The 23,176-nt window shown below is 39.4% G+C and overlaps 1 protein-coding gene across 1 annotated transcript; it reads right to left on the minus strand.

Moving 5' to 3' along the window:
• Positions 1–40: 40 nt before the first annotated feature.
• Positions 41–23,176, minus strand: wdr93 (WD repeat domain 93). The gene is made up of 16 exons (XM_061878338.1): positions 23,045–23,176; positions 22,764–22,878; positions 17,796–17,997; positions 17,583–17,647; positions 17,413–17,491; positions 17,238–17,302; positions 14,515–14,584; positions 14,334–14,403; positions 14,209–14,273; positions 14,041–14,127; positions 13,835–13,966; positions 6,562–6,766; positions 6,418–6,478; positions 6,165–6,321; positions 4,390–4,573; positions 41–4,279 (listed from the first exon to the last, which is right to left on the minus strand). Exons 2-16 carry the CDS (start codon positions 22,869–22,871, stop codon positions 4,192–4,194), a joined length of 1,638 nt encoding a protein of 545 aa, XP_061734322.1. The 5' UTR covers positions 22,872–22,878; positions 23,045–23,176; the 3' UTR covers positions 41–4,191.

Raw genomic sequence — 23,176 nt, forward strand, 5'->3', positions numbered from 1 at the left:
AAAACCTTTTAAAAATGTTTTAGTTGTGCTAAATAAAAACAAAAGTTAAAATAAAAAAATATTTAATAACTTATACAAATAAAGTAAGTAAAACTGTAGTTAAAATTTAGCAATAATAAAGGAAACATTTAACATTTTCAAAAAAGGCACAGAGGCAAACACGTTTTGTGATATGGTCAGATGATTATCTACACAAAATAATTAATTTAAAATAATTATTTATTAACTTCACTCATTAGAAACATTTAATTCACAAAAGTATGAAATGATTAAAAAAAAATGAAAAAATGTACGGTTTGGAAAAACATTTCAAATTTTTAAAATGAACGCTTGTTAATGATATTGTTGGGGGAAAAAAAAAGTATAATGGTCTGATACTTTTTGATATCCAAATTCAAAATTTTACATAAATAAAAAGTGCCCGATTAGAGGTAATTTCTCCAAACAATCTACAGTACAATAAATACATCTGGAGACTTGAGCAAGAACCAATCAAAAAGGGTCTGTGTGTGCGCTCCAAAATTGTGTAATTGTGGTATTGCTGATTAAAAGTGCTGACTGTGACTCGGTTGTCCCTTTGAGGTGAATAGAAAAAGACATAACTCACTTTTAAGGACACACATACACTGCAAATGCTGCACTGATCCTCTGCATGGATCTCATCAGCAAACACCCCTCAGGCTTTGTGCTGACATCTTTGGAGGACTGCTGCCTATTATCTGTGCTGAGTCAATTCCCAAATGTTAAGGGCCATGTTTGTTTCTCCTTCCCCAATGGAATGCATTGAGATTGGTATGCAAAAACTATCATGAACATAATTTGTTTTCTCTTTCGATCTAAAAGTATTGAAGTTAAAAGACAGCACACATAAAACAGTCAAGTTACATCTGCATAGAAACTCGAGATCAGACAGCTTTCCTTAAATATTCTTATTATATGAGATAAAACATTTTATAATGTGCAAGTGATCTTTATGGGTGATCATGATCTAGTTATTACCACATTTTTTGCATGTAGGTACTCATTTACAGTGTATTCTCATCATCGGTCCAACAAGTGGTGTTTTGTCATGTTGTTGACATGCATCACACAAATCAATACACAGGTTATCCGCAGGATCTTAAAAAGTCTTAAATCCAAACATTTCAATGTAAAGCCCTAAAATGTCTTAGGATTCTCTCAAAGCTCATAAAATATCTGTAATTAGATTTTGAAATGTTCTAAGACTTTTATTTAAAACTTCAGTCTTGGTTTTAAATATTTAGATTTTTGATCCCGCTATAACGTAACAACAAAACAGAACTAAAACCTGTGCTGCCCGGACAGAATCTACCGAGCACCATCAGAATAGAGTTCTGCGCAATTAATAAGGTAGGACTATATTTGTAGCACAAAAGCGGCAAGCACAAACGGCGGTACGTGAGTGTTCACTTTTACATCCAGTAACCACGCGCTAATATCTCTGTGGTAATAGCATCCTCACAACAGTAAAACCATTAAAAAAACAACACAATTATTTTATATTATTTCCATTATTTATTCCAAGAATTTCAGGTCAGCTTCTCATGTCTAATCTGTTCTTCAACTTTATACAGCAAGTGATATTAAAAGCTATAAAGATTTTCTGTTTAGTGTTTACACTAAACAGAAAATCTTATAGGCGGTAGAAAATCTTATAAGCGGTAGAAAATGGATGGATGGATGTTTACACTCAGTTTATGGTTGAGTGAGGAAAGCAAGGAAGATTTACTAATGTCATCTGGTCATGCTAAGATGAAAACGATTCCTTGTTTACTAGCAATATGTTTTTTAAAAAAGTCACAAAAACAGGTAAAAATGTATTCTTACCAGATACAAAATGTGCTGATAAAATTTGAATGGTATCCACATTATTCACATCCAAATACTGTTTTAGGTTTGCAAGCTATTCGCCTTCTTTCCATTTTAGACAATCCTTCTGTCTACACACTCTGTTTTTCTTAACTTTGTGCCGATACAGTAGTAGTACCGTAGATATGTTTTTAATTCTGAGTTGTATTCACCTAACGTCACATACAGCTCACTTAATTTAATAGTCCCGAAGTGGTGGGCCAGCAAGCATCTGTTAGCATAGTGTTCTGGGCAAGATTATGCCTTTCTCAAAGAAAAACACCATATAATTGCCTTTCTTTTAGGTTGTTGGAACCGTTCTAATCGCAAAAAAGAAAACATTTTTTCTTCAGAGTTCCTCGAGAAGTAATCAAGAAGGGCGAAAGAGGTCAAGATTTTACGAAAGAAGACGAAAATAGTGACAAGCACACCAAGGGAAGCCGATCACGTCTAAAAATGCATGAGTTTGCAGTGATCCCTCTGTTAAAGGTTTGTTTGATATACTTTTAATGTTTAGCATTTACCATTTAAGTATTATCTTGATATTATTTGTATTTAATCTTGTTTCAAAGTTATTTTCAAGCATTTTTGTTATGAGTTTTTCGTAAAGTATTAACTTGGCGAATCTAATGTTTTTGTTAATTTTTGTCCATATGGATGTGAAAGGATCTGAAATTATACTCACTATGGTCTTAAAAAGTCTTAAAACGTAAAGTCAAATTTGACCTGTTGAAACGTACAAAAACCCATGTATAAAGCACCAGTACATGACTATAATGAAGTGAAGGTGCACTGTGGGAGGCACTGCAGTGTTGTGATGGTGTGTCTTGAATGATCCAGAGGCAAGAAAATGCAAATTGCAACATTTTTATATAAAATATATTAATAATGTATGTCCTATAGGATAAAAAAAACCCATTAAAAAACACCAACACGAATCAGTTGAATTTGTTTTAATCAACCCCTTAAGTGACCCAACAGCTATAAAATGATAAAAAAAAAGATATTGATGAATAGAAGACATGCCTATTAGTTTTTTATTTATGACACTTAAAATATGTTGACATATACACATTGGACTGGATTCTCTGTCCATCGTTTGTCTTTGCAGCCCAATCACCTCCTTTCTCACAGCCATTTCTGCGTAAATGTGTCATTTTGCACAAACATTTCAAATACGCTAAATTCGGATGCAAAACAGCGACTGCAGAGCAGTTTTAGTCTTGATAAATCACAATGTAAGCGCTGAATGATTATATTTGCATCTACTCTTCCAAGTATTGTGGGCATTCTTAATATCAGCATATATTCTGTATATAAAGTACATAAAGACAGACTCGCTTAATGTTTAATCTCTCTATTTTGCTTATTTAAGGGACTTAGTAGATCGACTTTGCATGCACTTTCCAGTTAGCACGTGTTTTAACACACACAAGCCTTCAGTAGATCAGGCCCTAGGTTTTTGAGCCTTTTCATTCAAGTGGACTCTGTTGCGCAGTTATTTCATTGTATAATACTCATTGGCCTAGTGGTTAGAGTGTCCGCCCTGAGATAGGTAGGTTGTGAGTTCAAACCCCGGCCAAGTCATACCAAAGTCTACAAAAAAATGGTGCTGAGTGCTTGGCACTCAGCATCAAGGGTTGGAACTGGGGGTTAAATCACCATAAATGATTCCCGGGTGCGGCACCGCTGCTGCTCACTCCTCCCCTCACCTCCCAGGGGGTGATCAAGGGGATGGGTCAAATGCAGAGGACAAATTTCAAGTGTGTGTGTGACAATCGTTGGTACTTTAACTTTAACTTTAACTTTAATGCAGGCGTATCAGAAATGAACGGAAATTGACCCAGTTTCTACTGTGGAAGCAAACTTTTGCTAACGGTGCCAAGAAGTTCTTTCATGACCCTCACCTGCAGCTCTTTGGCAACTATATCTCTCATAATTCAAATGAGTGTCTAAAACAAAACATTTTAAATAAATATCAGATCCTGTAGGAGGGGAGATCCCTATATCTGGGATCCCTTCTAGGTTTTCACAATGCTCCCATTGGGTTGAGTTATTTCTTGCCCTGTTGTGGGATCAGATCCGAGGATATGTTGTTGTCGTTTGTGCAGCCCTTTGAGACATTTGTGATTAAGGGCTTTACGAATAATCTTTGATTGATTGATTGATTCATTGAATATTAAAATGAGCCATGTTAGAAAAAGAATAAATTAATCTCCATTCCCATAGAAGCTGGGACATCACAATATTTGAACTTAAATGATTAACAGCATTTTTTGCAATATTTTTTGACAATATTACCAATGAGTAAGATAAAATTATTTAGCAGTTCTTTACGTAAGCACCTGTCTCCTGCAGTCGCTTCCATGTCTGCGTTATGGATTTGTGCCTTTCCTCCATTGACAGAGCTCTGCAAATGACAACACAACCCAATCATCTGAATGACTACAGGTATAGAAAAGACTGGAAAATAATATGGAGCATTTAGGAAAGAAGCATTCAGATGAAGAGGAAGCCAACCTTTCATGGAGATAATCATTGCAAGCTTCTTCGCCGGTAACACTTATTGCTTGTAGCCTTGGAGATTGTGGTTGTGACACAACATAAGGCTTGGTGACGTCGTGCTCGTCGAAATGTAGAACGAGGAGTTGACTTGGACGCTCATTTCCTATGGATGAACTGCAAAGGGTGGACTCCTGGACACCTGAATGAGGTGCATCCAATACAGTATTTTTGACATAGAGCTGACAATGTAGGATACAGCGTATTTCCTCAAAAAGGAGCATGTTACATGCGCAGACTCTTATAAGGCACGTTATCAATGAACTAAGAAGTAAATTTGAGCACTTACAAATTTCACTTGTATGTCAACGAATTAAAGAGCAGTGATGGGAAAGCTACTTTGAAAATTTAAGAAAGCTAAACTACAAGTTACTCTCTATTAAATGTAGTTAAGCTACAGGGGAAGCTATCCCTGGAGAATTGTAGCAAGCTTCATGGCAAAAGTAGCTTGCTACATCAAAGCTACATTTTAACAGCTTATATATCTATGGGCCCACATGTAAAATGTACATGTTAATGTAACGAGGGTCCATTACTAGTAGCTCTCTGTCATTTAGCTGGGGATTTTAGTTTGCTTTTTTTTGGCCCACCCCTATAATGTTATAATTTTTTTCTCTACTTGCAATAAAAAACAGCATCTATCTCTATCTTAAAAAAACAAAACAATGACTTGTGCGTTGTTTGGGAACAGATGGTAATTGTTATTTTCAGTAAAACGTCCTACTCGTTAAAAAAGTAGCTAAGCCACCGCCATCCCACGGGGCAATCGTTCCATTTCTGTCCTGAAAAGTACTAAAATACACATGTATGAATACCCAAGGTCATATTTTTTCTTCACCATCTTTGAAAATGAAACGATTTTCAAAATTGGTGGCTACCCAGTACTTGACAATGTCTGACTTAAAAACAGGTGTGCCTCAAATAATGGCACTGTGCATCGTAGATACAAATGTATAAATTAGCGCTGTCAAATGAGTATTAATCAAACTTTGGAATTTGGATTAATCGTGATTAATCACAGGTTTTAACTCGCTTGAATAATTTACATTAACCTAAAAATAAAGCCCAGTATTTTGACCAAATGTTTTTTTCAAAATGTTTTTAAGTGTTTTTCTTTAATGCACAACATTTATTTGCTCAAGCATTTCTGCTAGTTTTATCTAAAATTTGCCATTCAGCACAACAGTCAGTCTCCTTATTTAACCTTGCACTGATGTATGCAATGACCTGATCACTGACCATATAACAAACCACGTCGCCTTTCAGGTATAGGCATCTGCAGTTAAGGTAAAGGAGCTGAGCTCCCCTCACCTCCCAGGGAGTGATCAAGGGTGATGGGTCAAATGCAGAGAATAATTTTGCCACATCCAGTATGCGTAACAATCATTGGTACTTTAACTTTTAACTTGAACTTTAAAATGAATCAGGTGAATAATCTGCATATATAAATAATGAATGCGATATTTTGTTGTCATTAATCACATAAGTTAACTCTGTATTTTTGATGGGCCTAATACAAATATAATAGCTGGTGGTGAATTTCCACTGCATGTATCAAATAAGTACAATCCAGTGAAAAAAAATGTCATGAGCCACAATTTTTGTGTTTTGTCTAAAGTATTTCCAAATGCAACAGGCACAGGCTGTGTGTTGGAGCCCTGGCTGGGGATCAAACCCACACCATTGGCAAGAAAGGCAGCAGAGTGTACAACACCAACAACAATTTTTTTTACCTTGCATATACAGAATGTGCTGCTTGACGTTCAGAGCGTAAACAGGAGCACAGTGGGTAGCCAGCAGATGATTGGTGGGAGGAATCAGGGCACATACTGTGGCTCCGTTGACGACATCTTGCAGGAACATTTTCCCATTACGATGCACCAAAAGTGACTTTACGCCAACCCACAAGAGAACAAAAATATGTTTTGAAACTGTTTTTTTTATGTGTTTCTACAGTACTCCTACAGTAGTAAGCTGTTTTCCTACCAAGCCCCGCAGAAATGCCACGGATGCAGTAACAGTCAGCACATCACCACTGTCTTTTGGCCTGTGTGTGAGTCAAAATATATAAAGGTGTTAAGTTGAATAGCACATGCATTGATTCTTAAAATAAGAGAAATCTTACACAACCTTTGCGTGAGTTGCGCTGAGCGGGTTGCTTCTCCTCGCCTTGTGTTCATTATATAAACTGCTCCACTTTTACAAACAACCACAAGGTGGATTTCACTTGTGGTTAAAGTCTGGGTAATATCAGTGCATGCAAGGCAGTAATCCGCAAACTGCAGCCTGAGGAAGGCGCTGCCTGTAGACATCTTACAGACTGACAAGGGAGCGCCTGAGAGAGAAACGTTGATAGTGAGAATCAAACAAACCCCGATGCTGTGTTTAGGGTATTAAAAGGCCTAACAAGCACAAATGGCGGTTAGCAAGGCAGTCACTCAAAACGCTTTTCTTTCTACAAACTGACTCATCTTCACTATAGCATTTTGGGTGAATTTCTCGGAGGGAAATGCTAAATATATCCAAGCTGTGGCGTTCTGCAGAATCCTTTGGGTCACAGGCTACTACTAAGTGCATCTTTTTTGTAGGGCTCTTTCAGATGTCACAGACACTGGCTTATATGAGAAAGTTCAATTTTTTATATTTGTTGCTAAAAATTAAGATGATTTTTGTAGCTGATGATTCATACTCATTTTTTTTTCTTTTTTCTATCTGGCACTTACCGAGGGTGGACGCTCCCCTTTCCTCTCCCTTATCTCTCCTGCTTGCTTCTTTGTTTTGTCTTGTCTTTAACTTTCTTGTTGCCTCTTTTTGCAATGCTCTCCGAATCTAAACATTGGAACTATTTAACTGGCCTCAACAAAATTGACATGATCTTGGGTTTGGGGGAACCTGCTGTCGTGACGAAACGGTTGTTGCTGGACACACGACGCACTCTTGGGAGAAGAAGGAGGGCCGCGTGCCTGGCGACCCTTTTCTGTCGACGACGTGAAGATATCCACCTATTCGGAATTATGACAACAGAACATCTGCTGATTGGAGTAAGCATTGCTCTGGTTGGTCGACAAATTGTAAGTTGCTGGCAGTCTTCAAAGTACCCCAAAGCTGCCACAAATGATTGGAGGATACAGGAAGAACTGTGGATTACATCGGACTGTCTACCCCACAGTTTTTGAGGACCAGTCATAGACAATTTTAGAGTGAAAAGCAAATTTTATTTTCACTCACATACAAATCTATTTAACTTGGATTGTTTCCCTGGCTTCGAGACCCCCCCCGAAGATCACTGTAAGCGAAGACACAACAAATCCTCTTTTTGTCTCTCATGGACACGCACGCACCTGTTGTTGTGAACTTTGGACTAGCGACGGCAAATACATCAAGGCCGCGGAACAGAGACACACTATGGGCTAACACACACACACACACACACACACACACACACACACACACACACACACACACACACACACACACACACACACACACACACACACACACATCCACAAAAAAAATATACGCCACAAATACACCCCCCTGTCCCCCAATCCAACGCCCTCGACGCAAATCCCGTAGGGGTGATGAATGGATGGTCAGCGCCTGAGCGCTGCGACCTACCACCATGACCTTGAACTACCTTTCCTCTGTTGCTAGATATCTCGAGATGTATGTTGTAATATGTATATGTGCTTTGCTATGGAGGTTTTTTCTCCCTCCGAACTGGGCCCCCTTAGGACCCCAGTCTGGATTGTATTTTTTTACTCATATTTCCCCAGCGTTGAACTTTTTCCCATCTTTTACGGGGCGCCCTATGGCGACCCATCAGCGTTCTTGTTCTGTTACCCTGTACACTGTTTGTTTGGCTAATCTTGAACAGGTTTGTGCTGAAAACAAAGTTTTGTTGTACTTGTTGCAATGACAATAAAGACCTACCTACCTACCTAAATGAAAGTTGTGCACAGGCAGTGTAATCAAAATCAAGATCGAATGGTAAATCTAAAACTCTGCCGTTTCAAAGATAATCACTTTTTAAATTGTGATTCCCTTTAATGTTTATTTTTGCAGAGCTTGTATTGACTCTCATAACTTTTTTTTAGGATTACCTTATCAAATGGCCAGTGAGTGTTTGTTCAAGCAATGCAATTCAGCTTGTAATATAGTCTTTATTGTAGAACTGATGTGAGTGTTATTTCTTCCAAAGTACATTATTGACATGAATATAAAGCAGTCATGAATGAAAATATAATATAAAAACAATCCATCTATTTCAAAGACCTGTTTTTAAAAAAAATACTTTCTGAATCTGAAATTGGTGAGTCTTTTATTAATACTGAGTATTACTGGGTATATTACTGCAATTTTTCTGACTTTGTGGACCATTCCTAGCCTGATTTGGAGTTGTTCTGATTACACTTTTAATATTTACTTGCAAAAGCAGCAATTATATTAATGAAACAACACGTTCTGATCTGATTTCCATCCATCCATCATCTTCCGCTTATCCGAGGTCGGGTCGCGGGGGCAGCAGCCTAAGCAGGGAAGCCAAGACTTCCTTATCTCCAGCCACTTCGTCTAGCTCTTCCCGGGGGATCCCGAGGCGTTCCCAGGCCAGCCGGGAGACATATCCTTCCCAACGTGTCCTGGGTCTTCCCCGTGGCCTCCTACCAGCTGGACGTGCCCTAAACACCTCCCTAGGGAGGCGTTCGGGTGGCATCCTAACCAGATGCCCGAACCACCTCATCTGGCTCCTCTCGATGTGGAGGAGCAGCGGCTTTACGTTGAGCTCCTCCCAGATGGCAGAGCTTCTCACCCTATCTCTAAGGGAGAGCCCCGCCACCCGGCGGAGGAAACTAATTTCGGCCGCTTGTACCCGTGATCTTATCCTTTCGGTCATGACCCAAAGCTCATGACCATAGGTGAGGATGGGAACGTAGATCGACCGGTAAATTGAGAGCTTTGCCTTCCGGCTCAGCTCCTTCTTCACCACAACGGATCGATACAACGTCCGCATTACTGAAGACGCTGCACCGACCCGCCTGTCGATCTCACGATCCACTCTTCCCCCACTCGTGAACAAGACTCCTAGGTACTTTAACTCCTCCACTTGGGGCAGGGTCTCCTCCCCAACCCGGAGATGGCACTCCACCCTTTTCCGGTCGAGAACCATGGACTCGGACTTGGAGGTGCTGATTCTCATTCCGGTCGCTTCACACTCGGCTGCGAACTGATCCAGTGAGAGCTGAAGATCCCGGCCAGATGAAGCCATCAGTACTACATCATCTGCAAAAAGCAGAGACCTAATCCCGTGGCCACCAAACCGGATCCCCTCAACGCCTTGGCTGCGCCTAGAAATTCTGCCCATAAAAGTTATGAACAGAATCGGTGACAAAGGACAGCCTTGGCGGAGTCCAACCCTCACTGGAAACGTGTCCGACTTACTGCCAGCAATGCGGACCAAGCTCTGACACTGATCATACAGGGAGCGGACTGCCACAATAAGACAGTCCGGTACCCCATTCTCTCTGAGCACTCCCCACAGGACTTCCCGGGGGACACGGTCGAAAGCCTTCTCCAAGTCCACAAAGCACATGTAGACTGGTTGGGCAAACTCCCATGCACCCTCAAAAACCCTGCCGAGTGTATAGAGCTGGTCCACAGTTCCACGACCAGGACGAAAACCACACTGTTCCTCCTGAATCCGAGGTTCGACTATCCGGCGAAGCCTCCTCTCCAGTACACCTGAATAAACCTTACCGGGAAGGCTGAGGAGTGTGATCCCACAATAGTTGGAACACACCCTCCGGTCCCCCTTCTTAAAGAGAGGGACCACCACCCCGGTCTGCCAATCCAGAGGTACCGCCCCCGATGTCCACGCGATGCTGCAGAGTCTTGTCAACCAAGACAGCCCCATAGCATCCAGAGCCTTAAGGAACTCCAGGCGGATCTCATCCACCCCCGGGGCCTTGCCGCCGAGGAGCTTTTTAACTACCTCAGCGACCTCAGCCCCAGAAATAGGAGAGTCCACCACAGATTTCCCAGGCACCGCTTCCTCAAAGGAAGACGTGTTGGTGGGATTGAGGAGGTCTTCGAAGTATTCCCTCCACTTATCCACAACATCCGCAGTCGAAGTCAGCAGAACACCATCCGCACCATACACGGTGTTGATAGTGCACTGCTTCCCCTTCCTGAGGCGGCGTATGGTGGTCCAGAATCGCTTCGAAGCCGTCCGGAAGTCGTTTTCCATGGCTTCCCCGAACTCTTCCCATGTCCGAGTTTTTGCCTCCGCGACCGCTAAAGCTGCACACCGCTTGGCCCGTCGGTACCCGTCCACTGCCTCCGGAGTCCTATGAGCCAAAAGAACCCGATAGGACTCCTTCTTCAGCTTGACGGCATCCCTCACTGCTGGTGTCCACCAACGGGTTCTGGGATTACCGCCACGACAGGCACCAACAACCTTGCGGCCACAGCTCCAATCAGCCGCCTCGACAATAGAGGTTCAGAACATGGTCCACTCGGACTCAATGTCCCGCACCTCCCTCGTGACATGTTCAAAGTTCTCCCGGAGGTGTGAATTGAAACTCTCTCTGACAGGAGACTCTGCCAGACGTTCCCAGCAGACCCTCACAATGCGTTTGGGCCTGCCAGGTCTGTCCGGCATCCTCCCCCACCATCGCAGCCAACTCACCACCAGGTGGTGATCGGTAGAAAGCTCCGCCCCTCTCTTTACCCAAGAGTCCAAAACATAAGGCCGCAAATCCGATGACATAACTACAAAGTCGATCATGGAACTGCGGCCTAGGGTGTCCTGGTGCCAAGTGCACATACGGACACCCTTATGTTTGAACATGGTGTTTGTTATGGACAATCCGTGACGAGCACAAAAGTCCAATAACAAAACACCACTCGGGTTTAGATCCGGGCGACCATTCTTCCCAATCACGCCTCTCCAGGTTTCACTGTCGTTGCCAACATGAGCGTTGAAGTCCCCCAGTAGGACAAGGGAATCACCCGGGGGAGCACTTTCCAGTACTCCCTCGAGTGTACCCAAAAAGGGTGGGTATTCTGAACTGCTGTTTGGTGCGTAAGCACAAACAACAGGGAGAACATGCAAACTCCACACAGAAAGACCCCGAGCCCGAGGATCAAACCCAGGACCTTCTTATTGAGAGCCACAGCCACTAACCCCTGTTCATATAGACACTGTAAATATATAATAACTAGAACTAAATAAAATCCAGCATAACTAATACAATAAAAAGTAAAGTACGAATGACTTTAATAAAATTAATAAATATTAGGTAAAAGCCAAATCAAAATGTCATCAGTCAGTTGACCGTTTGTTCTTGAATTCTCTTACTATTTGTATAATTTCACTTTTGTGTATCTTCTGATGAATGTTGAAGTTGGATTCTGCCAAAATTACGTCCTCCTTAACAACCTTTCTGTGGGCTCTATAATTGTTTTGCTAGGTAAGACCTACATTTACCCCCAAAAAAAAATTAATTGGTTGTGTCTTCAATATTATCCGTGATATTAATCGTCATTTACAAAGTGATTTGGATATTGAACTTTTACTGATCCATTTCTAATTATTGTATATATTTTAGGTTCCTTGAGTATGAGATCTATGCTGTTCCAGCTTTTCATGATAGCAATCCCTCTTATGTATTCTAATCGCGTATTATATATATTATTTTCTGTTTTGTTAGTTGTATGTCAGGGGTCGGCAACCCGCGGCTCTTTGGCCACTCTCATGTGGCTCAGCTGCACAATCGCCGACCTCCCCGATTGTTACGGGGGGATTCCGGTTCTCGGAGCCTCTTCCGGACATCACCCGGGGTCAACATTCTTCGATTTTCACTTGGACAACAATATTGAGGGCGTGCCGTGATGGCTTTACTTTTAGCGCCCTCTACATTTTAACGCGTTTCACAAAAAAAAGAAGACAATGGGAGCCGCAACCATTCTTGCGAATAACCGCTGGTGGTCACCCAGATAACAAGAATAAGGGCGTGCCATGAAGCCATTGCTTTTAACGCCTTCTACAACATATAAAGACATCTTGCCAGTTCAGTAACATGTTGTATGTGGCTTACGCAGATACACGTACACGACTGCAAGGCATACTGGGTGACACAGAGTACACTGAAAGTTGTGATATAAATAACTTTAACACTCTTACTAATATGCACCACACTGTGAACCCACACCAAACAAGAATGACTAACACATTTCGGGAGAACATCTTCACAGTAACACAACATAAACGCAACACAACAAATACCCAGAATCCTTTGCATCCATAACTATTCCTGACCATATTATACACCCCCTCCCACCTCAACCGACGCATGAAAGGGGGTGGGGCGGAAGCGGGTTTTGGTGCTAGCGGGGTGTAAAATATAGCCTGAAAGAGTTATGGATGCATAGTATTCTGGGTGATTGTTATGTTGCGTTTATAATGTGTTACAGTGCGGATGTTCTCCAGAAATGTGTTTTTCATTCTTGTTTGGTGTGGGTTCACAGTGTGGTGCATATTAGTAAGAGTGTTAAAATTGTTTATATCACAACCTTCAGTGTACTCTTTGTCACCCAGTATGCCTCGCAGTTGTGTACGTGTATCTGTGGAAGCCACATACAACATGTTACTGTACTGGCAAGCTGTCTGTACATGTTTTAGAAAGCGTCAAAGGCAATGGCTTCACGGCACGCCTTTAGTACTGTTATATGGGTGACCACTAGCAGATATTCGCGAGAATGATTGCGGCTCTCTTTGTCTTCTTTAATTTGTGAAACGGGTCAAAATGGCTCTTTGAGTGGTAAAGGTTGCCGACCCCTGTTATGATTCCATCCATCCATTTTATTTTTAAATTATTTTTTATTTTTACGGGCATTTTCAATACTTTTAGTGACCCACAGTTAATTTTGTTTATTTCTATCTTTAGTTATGATTTTTGTGTGTGTGTGGACAATGTGTGTCATAGAGTTTGACTAACGTTGACAAGAAAACATTATACACCTTATCTGGGTCACTATCGGCATATAAACCTTCCCATTGCCGTAAACACAGGTCCGCTTTGTAGGCCGGCTGCCTACAAAGCGTACCTGTGTTTACGGCTTAAGGTGTTTAACATTTAATCAATTTGTTATTGACTTTTTTAGTTTCATAAATATTATTTAAGAGTTGATGGAAGATACAAAAGACAAGAAGATGGTCATAATGTTGTTTATAAGTAGTCCAACTATTATTTGGTTACCTATTGCATTTGTACAAATATTGGCTGTCTACTGTGATCTTACTTGGCTGAGTTATCAGTGGGAATATGTTGTTGCTAATCATTCAAGTATTCGAATTCAAATACAATTAAAATGGTAATGATAATAAGAATGTCTTTGCACTCACCAGCTAGCCTGTCCCACACACACACAAGAGTGTTGCTGAGGCCAAGCGCAATGAAACGAGTGCATCTGCTGACGGCGGAGCATACGATTTCTGCTGAGTTGGGCCACAGCACAGACGCCTGAGGTTCTGGACCTGTGTAATAACCAAAAATTGTCAAACATTTAGAGACGGTTTATTGGTATGAACCCTTAAAATTATTGTGTGACCTTGTTTGAACTTTGTTGTTTTGGACAGCATGTGGTAGAGAAGATTGTAACTTCCATTCCACCAAAAACATACAGTTATGGGACATCCTGCTAAGAAAATGTAGAATGTTACAAAAACTAGATAAAAAATAGGTTGTTTTAAATTATGATTTATTCTACTTTACAAACCTGACTTTGGTTTGTTCTGGCCATGAGAGTGACCACATTTCAGGAGAAAGTGATAAGTGCAATGTCTGAGAATAACAAAATATAATTAGCAACAAATACATGTATTTGTATACATTTTTTTGCACCTGGGGGGCTCGTTCGTGTCATCTAGAACCAAACAATGAGTCAACATGTTGGAGAAATCAGTCATGGTCGCTGCCAAACACAGAAACGTGCTGCGTTATTTCTTAACACATAATTTTAAGTGACACATGCATGGATTGTGTAGCAAATAGTGATCAATGTCTTTATTTGATGTAGTAATACCTGCTAATGGCATGATTTTATTCACCCGAGGAGCTGGAGACCATTTCATGTTTGCAGAGAGTTTGGGATCCTGTGGATTGAGAAGGGCACTAATTATCCAAATTTGAACTTAAATCCAAAACAACAGAACTTTTGGACATAAAAGGACATCATTTAATTCCATAAAACAACATTTGTTATATGTATATATTTATGTTAAAGATTGTCAACAGGAAGAGGATGCACAGTGGGATAAAAAAGTAGTCATCCACCGATTGTGCAAGATCTCCCACTTAAAATGATGACAGAGGTCTGTAATTGTCATCATAGGTACACTTCAACTGTGAGAGACAGAATGTGAAAAAAAAATCCAGGAATTCACATTGTAGCAATTTTAAATAATTTAATTGTAAATTATGGTGGAAAATAAGTATTTGGTCAACCATTCAAAGCTCTCACTGATGGAAGGAGGTTTAGGCTAAAAATCTCACGATACATGGCCCCATTCTTTCTTTCCTTAACAAGGATCAATCGTCCTGTCCCCTTAGCAGAAAAACACCCCCAACGCATGATGTTTCCACCCCCATGCTTCAGAGTAGGTATGGTGTTCCTGGGATGCAACTCAGTATTCTTCTTCCTCCAAACACGACAAGTTGAGTTTATACCAAAATGGATACATGGATGATACAGCAGAGGATTGGGAGAATGTCATGTGGTCAGATGAAACCAAAATAGAACTTTTTGGTATAAACTCAACTCGTCGTGTTTGGAGGAAGAAGAATACTGAGTTGCATCCCAAGAACACCATACGTACTGTGAAGCATGGAGGTGGAAACATCATGCTTTGGGGTTGTTTTTCTGCTAAGGGGACAGGTCGATTGATCCGTGTTAAGGAAAGAATGAATGGGGCCATGTATCGTGAGATTTTGAGCCAAAACCTCCTTCCATCAGTGAGAGCTTTGAATGGTTGACCAAATACCTACTTTCCAGCATAATTTACAATTAAATTATTTACAATTCCTACAATGTGAATTCCTGGATTTTTGTTTCACATTCTGTCTCTCACAGTTGAAGTATACCTATGATGAAAATTACAGACCTCTGTCATCATTTTAAGTGGGAGAACTTGCACAACCGGTGGCTGATTAAATACTTTTTTGCCCCAATGTTAGTATTAGTAGTAGTAGATGTGAAAGGGAGAAAGGGTAGGATGGAACTTCCTACTCCTTTTTGGACATGTTGATTTTTGTGTGACAGAAAATATGTGAGTTATTATTGTGTAACCTTGTTTACATGTTTGAAATTAACTTAAACATAAACTATGGATGATCAGATTGATCAGCCAACGATCAGATTTTTGTAAAAAAGTAAATGTATATTAGATTGATGACAATCACTAAGGCTGATCCTTTCTGGCTGACACTGTATTTATTTTCTAGTCACCCGGCTAACAAGGGGATAGTAGCTAATTATGTGTCTCCATACACAGTGTGGAGCATCTTCCCTAAGATAATGATAATCACCTCCATCACTGCAAAGAAACAGTATTTGTTTGTCTTAAACATTCTTATTAAGCACCATTGTCAATGGAGGATGAAGCTAAACATGTTACACACCGAGAGCAAGCCAGGAGCACAAAAAAAAGTATTTTAATGAGTAGTATTGTCATTTTTAATTATGTTTAGTTATGTGTTACACTGACTTTGTTTTGCTCAAACAAAAACGGTTTAAATTTTATCCGATATTGTTGTCTATAGCACTCATCATAAATTAATGGAAACATTTACAGCTAATGCATGTGATCGGTATTGCACCGGCCTATCTCACTTATGGATTGATCGGTATCGGAATCGGCAGCATAAAACCTTGATCGGAACATCCCTACTGCTGACACTTCAGAATACCTTGTTTGGAATTACTATGTAAGTTTATCTGATCTTTTAATGTCACTGTGTTAAAAGTTAAGCTTAGGTTAAGTTAAACTTAAAGCAACAGAAAAAGTGCTTTGTGAAGTTTAAGAAATATAGATGGAAGCTTATTACAGCAGAAAGTAAACAACTATTACATTAAAAGAACGAGTAGATTAATAGGAGCTAGAAAGAGGATAATAAAACAACAACTGTTGGTGTGTCAGAATTATCAGAGCCGGTGAACAACACGAAAGAGGGCAAATCGATGCATAAGTTGGTGGAGTTGATACCAAGGATAGTGTAATTGATACTAGAGTCTTCAGATCAAATTTTTTTCTCTCAAAATCATTTTATTGTTGTTTTTGTTAATGTTGTCAGACTCAGGTAATATATCCTTGGACACAGAAGCACGTAAAAAAGTTAATTTAAAAGAGTTCTACATAATAGGGTTTTTTTGTTATGTTATTGTGTACTATGGGCTTTGTTTTAATAAAATAAAAGAATAAGGAACTAGTTGACATTGTTTAAATCTCAATAGACCTAAACAAAAATTAATGTGATCTGTATTGGTCTCGGTCGATATCATTCATGGATGATCAGTAATAAAATCGGCATAAAGTCCTGATTGAAACATTCCTAACAAAAATCATCTAATTTACAATGTAGTACAGCAACTACCTTAACCTCTACTAGGCCAAATGTACTTTATTTAACATTAACCAGATTGCATTACCTTGCAACCTTTAACCCAACAGGAATGTACATTTACCATACTGTATTGTAATTAAATACAGCCACACAGTATATTTACTAGCCCAAAATAGACTATAGTACCTTTAACTCTCTCATCCAGTCATCTACTGGAAAGTAATAGATATCCAGCCAAACATCGTTGTTGCCTGAAAACACAAAGTTAAGTTATTTTTTGAAATACTGTATGAAGTCAAACTGACAACTTTACAAAGAAAATACTTGAGGATGCCAAAATGGTATCAATGATCCTACTTACACCTCATTGATGCAGCTCCATAGTCGCCTCCTTCAGATATTTCAAAGTTGAAACAAACGTTTCTTTTGTTGATATCCTCCTGACATAGGAACATAAAAATAGTGTCCATTAACTTTCAGGCATTACAAATCCAGGAACATCTGTTGATAGTACTGTATGTAATAACTCACCAATGAGTTAATAACGCTGAAAGGATAAATACATTCCATGTTAAACATAAAGACTCTGGCAACACCTGAGGAGACGTGACAAATAACTAAATTGCAATCGGTGTTATTCTGTTATCTTTTACATTCATTAACACTGCTTCAAAGATGATTGCAGTAACAGACAATTGTGCTGACTGTCTAACAAGACAGAGAGGCTGAGTTAAATGAACTAACCCATATCATCAATACTGGCCAGCAGATAAAAGCTCTCGCCGGTGGTGGTCATGTGAATGCACGTAATCTCCAGTCTTTCCTGCAGCCACTGGGCCTCATGGTTCAGTGTAGTCGCGCACCACACAGACAAGCCCCCCGCATGACCTAAGCAGAGATATCTGCCATCATCTGAACACGCCAGGCAATTAGTGTTCTGCGGAAGCTGCAATAGGTAAAAATAGAATCATAGAACATACTATCATTCAAAATAATACACACCAGAAAAGTAATCACATCTCTTCAGAAGTAATTTATTTTGGATTTTACTAACGTCACGTCCGGCTCACTTCCCACCCATTTAAATATGTGTGATGGTCAAGCTAGCTTTGTTCTCAATAGGTACTGCACGCCATTTAGTCTTTCTCTAAGAAAAAAGCCCTATGCTTGTGTTGTTTTCGGTTGTACAAATCGTTCAAATCGCAAAAAGGATAAATGTTTCTTCAGAGTTCCTCGAGAGGTTATCAAAAAGGGCAGAAGAGTGCACGATTTTACGAAACAATGAAGAGAAAAGCATGCAGCTCACACTACAGTCCAATGGAGCAGAGTCAATGCATGAATGCATGAGTTTGCAGAGATCATTTCGATAAATGTTTGTTTAATATACTTTTAACGGTTATTATTTACCATTTAAGTATTATCTTGATATTATTTGTATTTCTTAAACACGTTAGCTACTAGTGATTAGAAAAGCACTAACTCTGCGGGTCCAAATGAAAGAAAGTAAATGTGAGCAAAACCTAAAAGAGTTAAGTTTTTACCAAAGGTAGCAATCAAAAATGAAGTGTTCACATATACAATACATACACAACATTTACATCTATAGTTATATTTTGATAAAGACGGGGAAAAACACACTACTCGTAAACAGCGCGTGCAACAGCAACAAACACAGCTGTTGACGTGAAGTTGAATCATGAAATACAACCTTACACAAGCAATAACTATATGCATATTTATCCAGTAGAGTCTTGATACCAATTTCCACACACAAAGCCACCAACAAAGTAGTAGTAGACCTCCATGCTTTTCCATGTTTTCATCAGTTTTGTCATGTAGAATGGTGTCTGGAGCACAGTAGTTCATTATGTCTAGGAACGAGACCGACGTATAGTTTTTGATATCACTGGACACATTTTTTTTTCTGATAAAGTATAAGGATCTATTTCATTGCATGGTTTGATTTTTTGTTCGTATCTGCTTTTTGCGGGAAGATTTAAGCCTCTTTTGTACTCAGTTCGCACGCTACTTGCTGTACAACAGCCATCTTATCTTGGTTGACCACCACAGGTTTTCACTTGAAGAAGTCACGTGTCGGAATACAAGCAATAGACGCCTTTACTAGCAGTAGATGTCTTTACCCCACACCCGCCAGCCGCTCGGAAGAAATAAGAACACGGATTGGCAAGTCAAACTCCGTATTTGGAAAGCTCTATAAATGTATGGCGAAGAAAAATATGAAAATGTAAACAAAGATCAAAATATATGAAGCTGTAGTACTACTATATGTCAGGCTATATATATGTGAGACATGGCAAAAAAAACTGTAAAAGATTAAATTAAGATAGATGCCTTCTACCGTAAATGCCTCAGGTGAATAATGGAAATTTTCTGGAAAGACCAAATCACAAATGATCTGGTAAAAGCAGACTGGACATGTAATGAGAATGTCAGATGAAAGAAGAATTAAAATAGCACTGGAATGGAAACCCTCAATGGGCAAAAGTAAAAGCGGCAGACCATTGACAACATGGAGAACAACAAATAACTCACAAGCAGAAATACCACCTGGGAACAAGCTAAATCAATAGCCCAAGACAGAAAGCAGTGGAGCAACTTTGCGGATCGAAGCACTCTAGAGGACGGAATGGCCTACAGCAAGGTGTAAGGTAAGGTCACATGCAGTATAGCCCAGTGGTCCCCAAACACCGGTACCAGGCCGCGGCTCGATTGGTACCGGGCCGCAGAATATATATTTTTTTATTTTTTATTATTTTTTATTAAATCAACATAAAAAACACTATATGCACTTACAATTAGTGCATCAACCCAAAAAACCTCCCTTTTTCATGACAAAAAAACCTATTCGGTGGCCTAGTGGTTAGAGTGTCCGCCCTGAGAACGGTAGGTCTTGAGTTCAAATCCCGGCCGAGTCATACCAGAGACTATTACCTCCCTGTTTGGCACTCAGCATTAAGGGTTGGAATTGGGGGGTAAATCACCTTAAATAATTCCCGGGCGCGGCACCGTTGCTGCCCACTGCTCCCCTCACCTCCCAGGGGGTGATCAAGGGTGATGGGTCAAATGCAGAGAATGATTTTGCCACATCTAGTGTGTGTGTGTGACAATCATTGGTACTTTAACTTAAAAAAGAAAAAAAAAATGTCACGGGCCGCAGGACATATTATCAAGCGTTGACAAAAAGGTTGGGGACCACTGGTATAGCATACATTGTATCTGTACCGCTGATGAGTGGGAGAAAGTTAACATGAAGTTGCTCTTAGAGTAAGTAACCTTACCTACAGTAGGAAGATGATTTATATGGCTCAATTTATCCCAGTTAACCTGATACATGAAACATTGTGAATTGAGGTGGTACACTATTCCCTTTAGCCGACAGATGGCAGTAGTGTTGACAATTGAGACAAAGCTGAAGCAGCCGCAGGCATAGTGCATCAACGATGGCAGTGTAAGCTACCATTAGCGCACCGCTATCAATGAGCCGCTAAAATAGGCTGTTTTCGTTAGCACTTAAAAAACAATATTGCTCGAATTTTGGTATATTCGGGTCATGACATGGAATATTGTTGGAAGTTTCTGGATTTTTTTAGAGGGTTGTTCTTGTCTTACAGTACATTGGGATTGTGAATGATAGACAACACATCTCCTTCCAATTTTTGCATATTTCCGGACTGATCTGATGGTAAGAGTGCAGAGCGTTCCCATTGTGACGTCATACGACCTTGAATCTACAGAAATTGCAGAAGATATTCAGAGCGGAATATTTAAAATGGCAATCTGAAATTGTGGCATTTTGTGATGGTAAGACATTATTTTCATATATATTGCGAATTGTAAATACAATTGGATATGGTTTAATGGATACAATGAAACACAGTTAAGCATATAAAGTCATCTTATTTTCCATTATACTGGTGCTTTGAAAATGACCAACAATCACATACATATAAAATGTAAAGCAGGGGTTCTCAATTTGGGGCCCCACAGCCAAGTCTGACCTGCAAAGTCATCTTGAATGGCACGGCAAATGCTGGCTTCTCAAAATAATCGGAATGTTTTTTTTGTACTTTGAGATTTGTTATTCAAATGTAAACTACAATACAAATAAAATCTGTTATTATTTTTATTATATTCATATTGACCTCTTTCTAGAACATTGTTATTTATGGCCTGTCCGCAAGGCTATCTAGTTGCCATCTATAGAATAAGACAATCCCCACCACCTTTGTATAGAGCACTACCAGTATAGAACAGGGATGTCAAACTTGTTTTCATTACGGGCCACATTGCAGTTATGGCTGCCATTAGAGGGCCGATTGTAACAGTGAATAAAGTATGAATTTGCATTTGGATTTCATTATTAATTATATAAATTGTTTTAAGTAAAGTGTCAATTTTATAGTAAAAACTTTACATTTACATTTTTTTAAATGTAAAATATAGTGTTGTTTTTTTGTTGTTGTTTTTTTACAACATTTTACGGTAAATGGAAAAACAGTACCACTGTAGCTGAGATAGGCGCCAGCGCCCCCCGCGACCCCAAAGGGAATAAGCGGTAGTAAATGGATGGATGGATGGATGAAAAAGCTGGCAGCTTACATGCCAGAATTGTTGTGTTAAATTTAAATTGTTATTACAACATTATATTGTTAATAGAAAAGCATTACAAGTTCTTTTTTATTCTGGCAACTTTGCTGCCATTTTTTTTTCTACTGTAAAAACAAATGTACCGTCTTTCCATTTACAGTACTAGACTGTTAAAACAACAACCACAGATTTTATAGTCAAAAACTGGCAGCTCAGTCAATAGAATATTAACGCAAAAAACAGTAGTAGTTTTTTGCAATTTACAGTAATATGCTGTAAAGACAATGTAACATGTATTGTCATTATTATTAATATGATGGGTAGTTTGCTGTAAAGACAAACATGTTTGGAAAGTATGATAATTGTTGCAATATTGGATACCATTAAAGTTTAAAATGTATGCAATTTCAATTTCAAACAGTACTTATATTTTTCTGTCAAAATGAACACAACAAAACAATTACATTTAGTGAGAAAATATTAAGTACTTTAATGACTTATATAATTTCCAGGTGTTTGCGGGCCAGATAAAATAATGTTGTGGGCCAGATCTGGCCCCCGGCTTTGAGTTAGACACCTGTGGTATAGAGCTAAAGCCCTTACTCAAAGTGCTGCTGTACGCTTAAAATCACGGTGTTTAGTTATTGAGAAACTTTACATCACATAATTAAATATAGCACAAATTAAAACATCCATCCATTTTCTACCGCGTATCCCTTTCGGGGTCGCGGGGGATGCTGGAGCCTATCTCAGCTGCATTTGGGCGGTAGGCGGTGTACACCCTGGACAATTCGCCACCTCATCACAGGGCCAACACAGATTTATAGACAACATTCACACTCACTAGGGCCAATTTTGTAAAAAAAAAAAGTCTACAAAATAAAACAATTCATAAAATCTCATGATTGGTCAAATGTCTGAGAGGAAAAAGTGGGGTTTATTGTAATCAAATATATATATTTGTGGAAATATAAATACGTTTAAACTTTTTTATATTTCTGAACAAACCAAAAATATTCTCATCAAATCGTGACAATATATTCTTGTATTATTTAATGTTTTTTTAATGCTGTATATGAGGAATTACGGTATCTAAAAGCGTACCTGTGAAGCTGTGGTCAGTTTTAACACAGGTGGCTTCTTTCTGAGTTTCCTCGTACTGCCAGAAACAGACGTCCTTTCTGAACTCGTTGAACTTTTCATGTTATACATGGACAACCTAAAATACATAAAAAATATATTTTTTAAAACAGCCATTTGACGTTTTGGTGCTAATGTCGATTCAAGTAAGATATTTTTAGCTAATGGTAATGCTAACTGCAGTACTGTGAACCTGAGCAAATTATGATTCATATTACTATTCTAGATGTAAGAATTATTACCACCTTGTTTTAATTTTAAAGGTTGAACCAGTTTAAATGATCCTTTTAGGACAATAGTTGGAAAAATGTAGCCTTTGAAATCTCCAACAAGACAGGATGTCGACGCTTCAATAAACTTCCGAGGTCATCATGGCG

The sequence above is a fragment of the Nerophis ophidion genome, linkage group LG02 (assembly GCF_033978795.1).
Source record: "Nerophis ophidion isolate RoL-2023_Sa linkage group LG02, RoL_Noph_v1.0, whole genome shotgun sequence".
Classification (NCBI taxonomy): Eukaryota; Metazoa; Chordata; class Actinopteri; order Syngnathiformes; family Syngnathidae; genus Nerophis; species Nerophis ophidion.

Coding starts and splice junctions, on each gene's coding strand:
- wdr93 (XM_061878338.1), bottom strand. CDS start 22,871: ATGTATAACATGAAAAGTTCAACGAGTTCAGAAAGGACGTCTGTTTCT. Junction 6,767..13,834: donor TGTGTGGGACAGGCTAGCTG/GTGAGTGCAAAG, acceptor TTTCTCTCTCAG/GCGCTCCCTTGTCAGTCTGT. Junction 6,479..6,561: donor TCAGCGCAACTCACGCAAAG/GTTGTGTAAGAT, acceptor ACTCACACACAG/GCCAAAAGACAGTGGTGATG.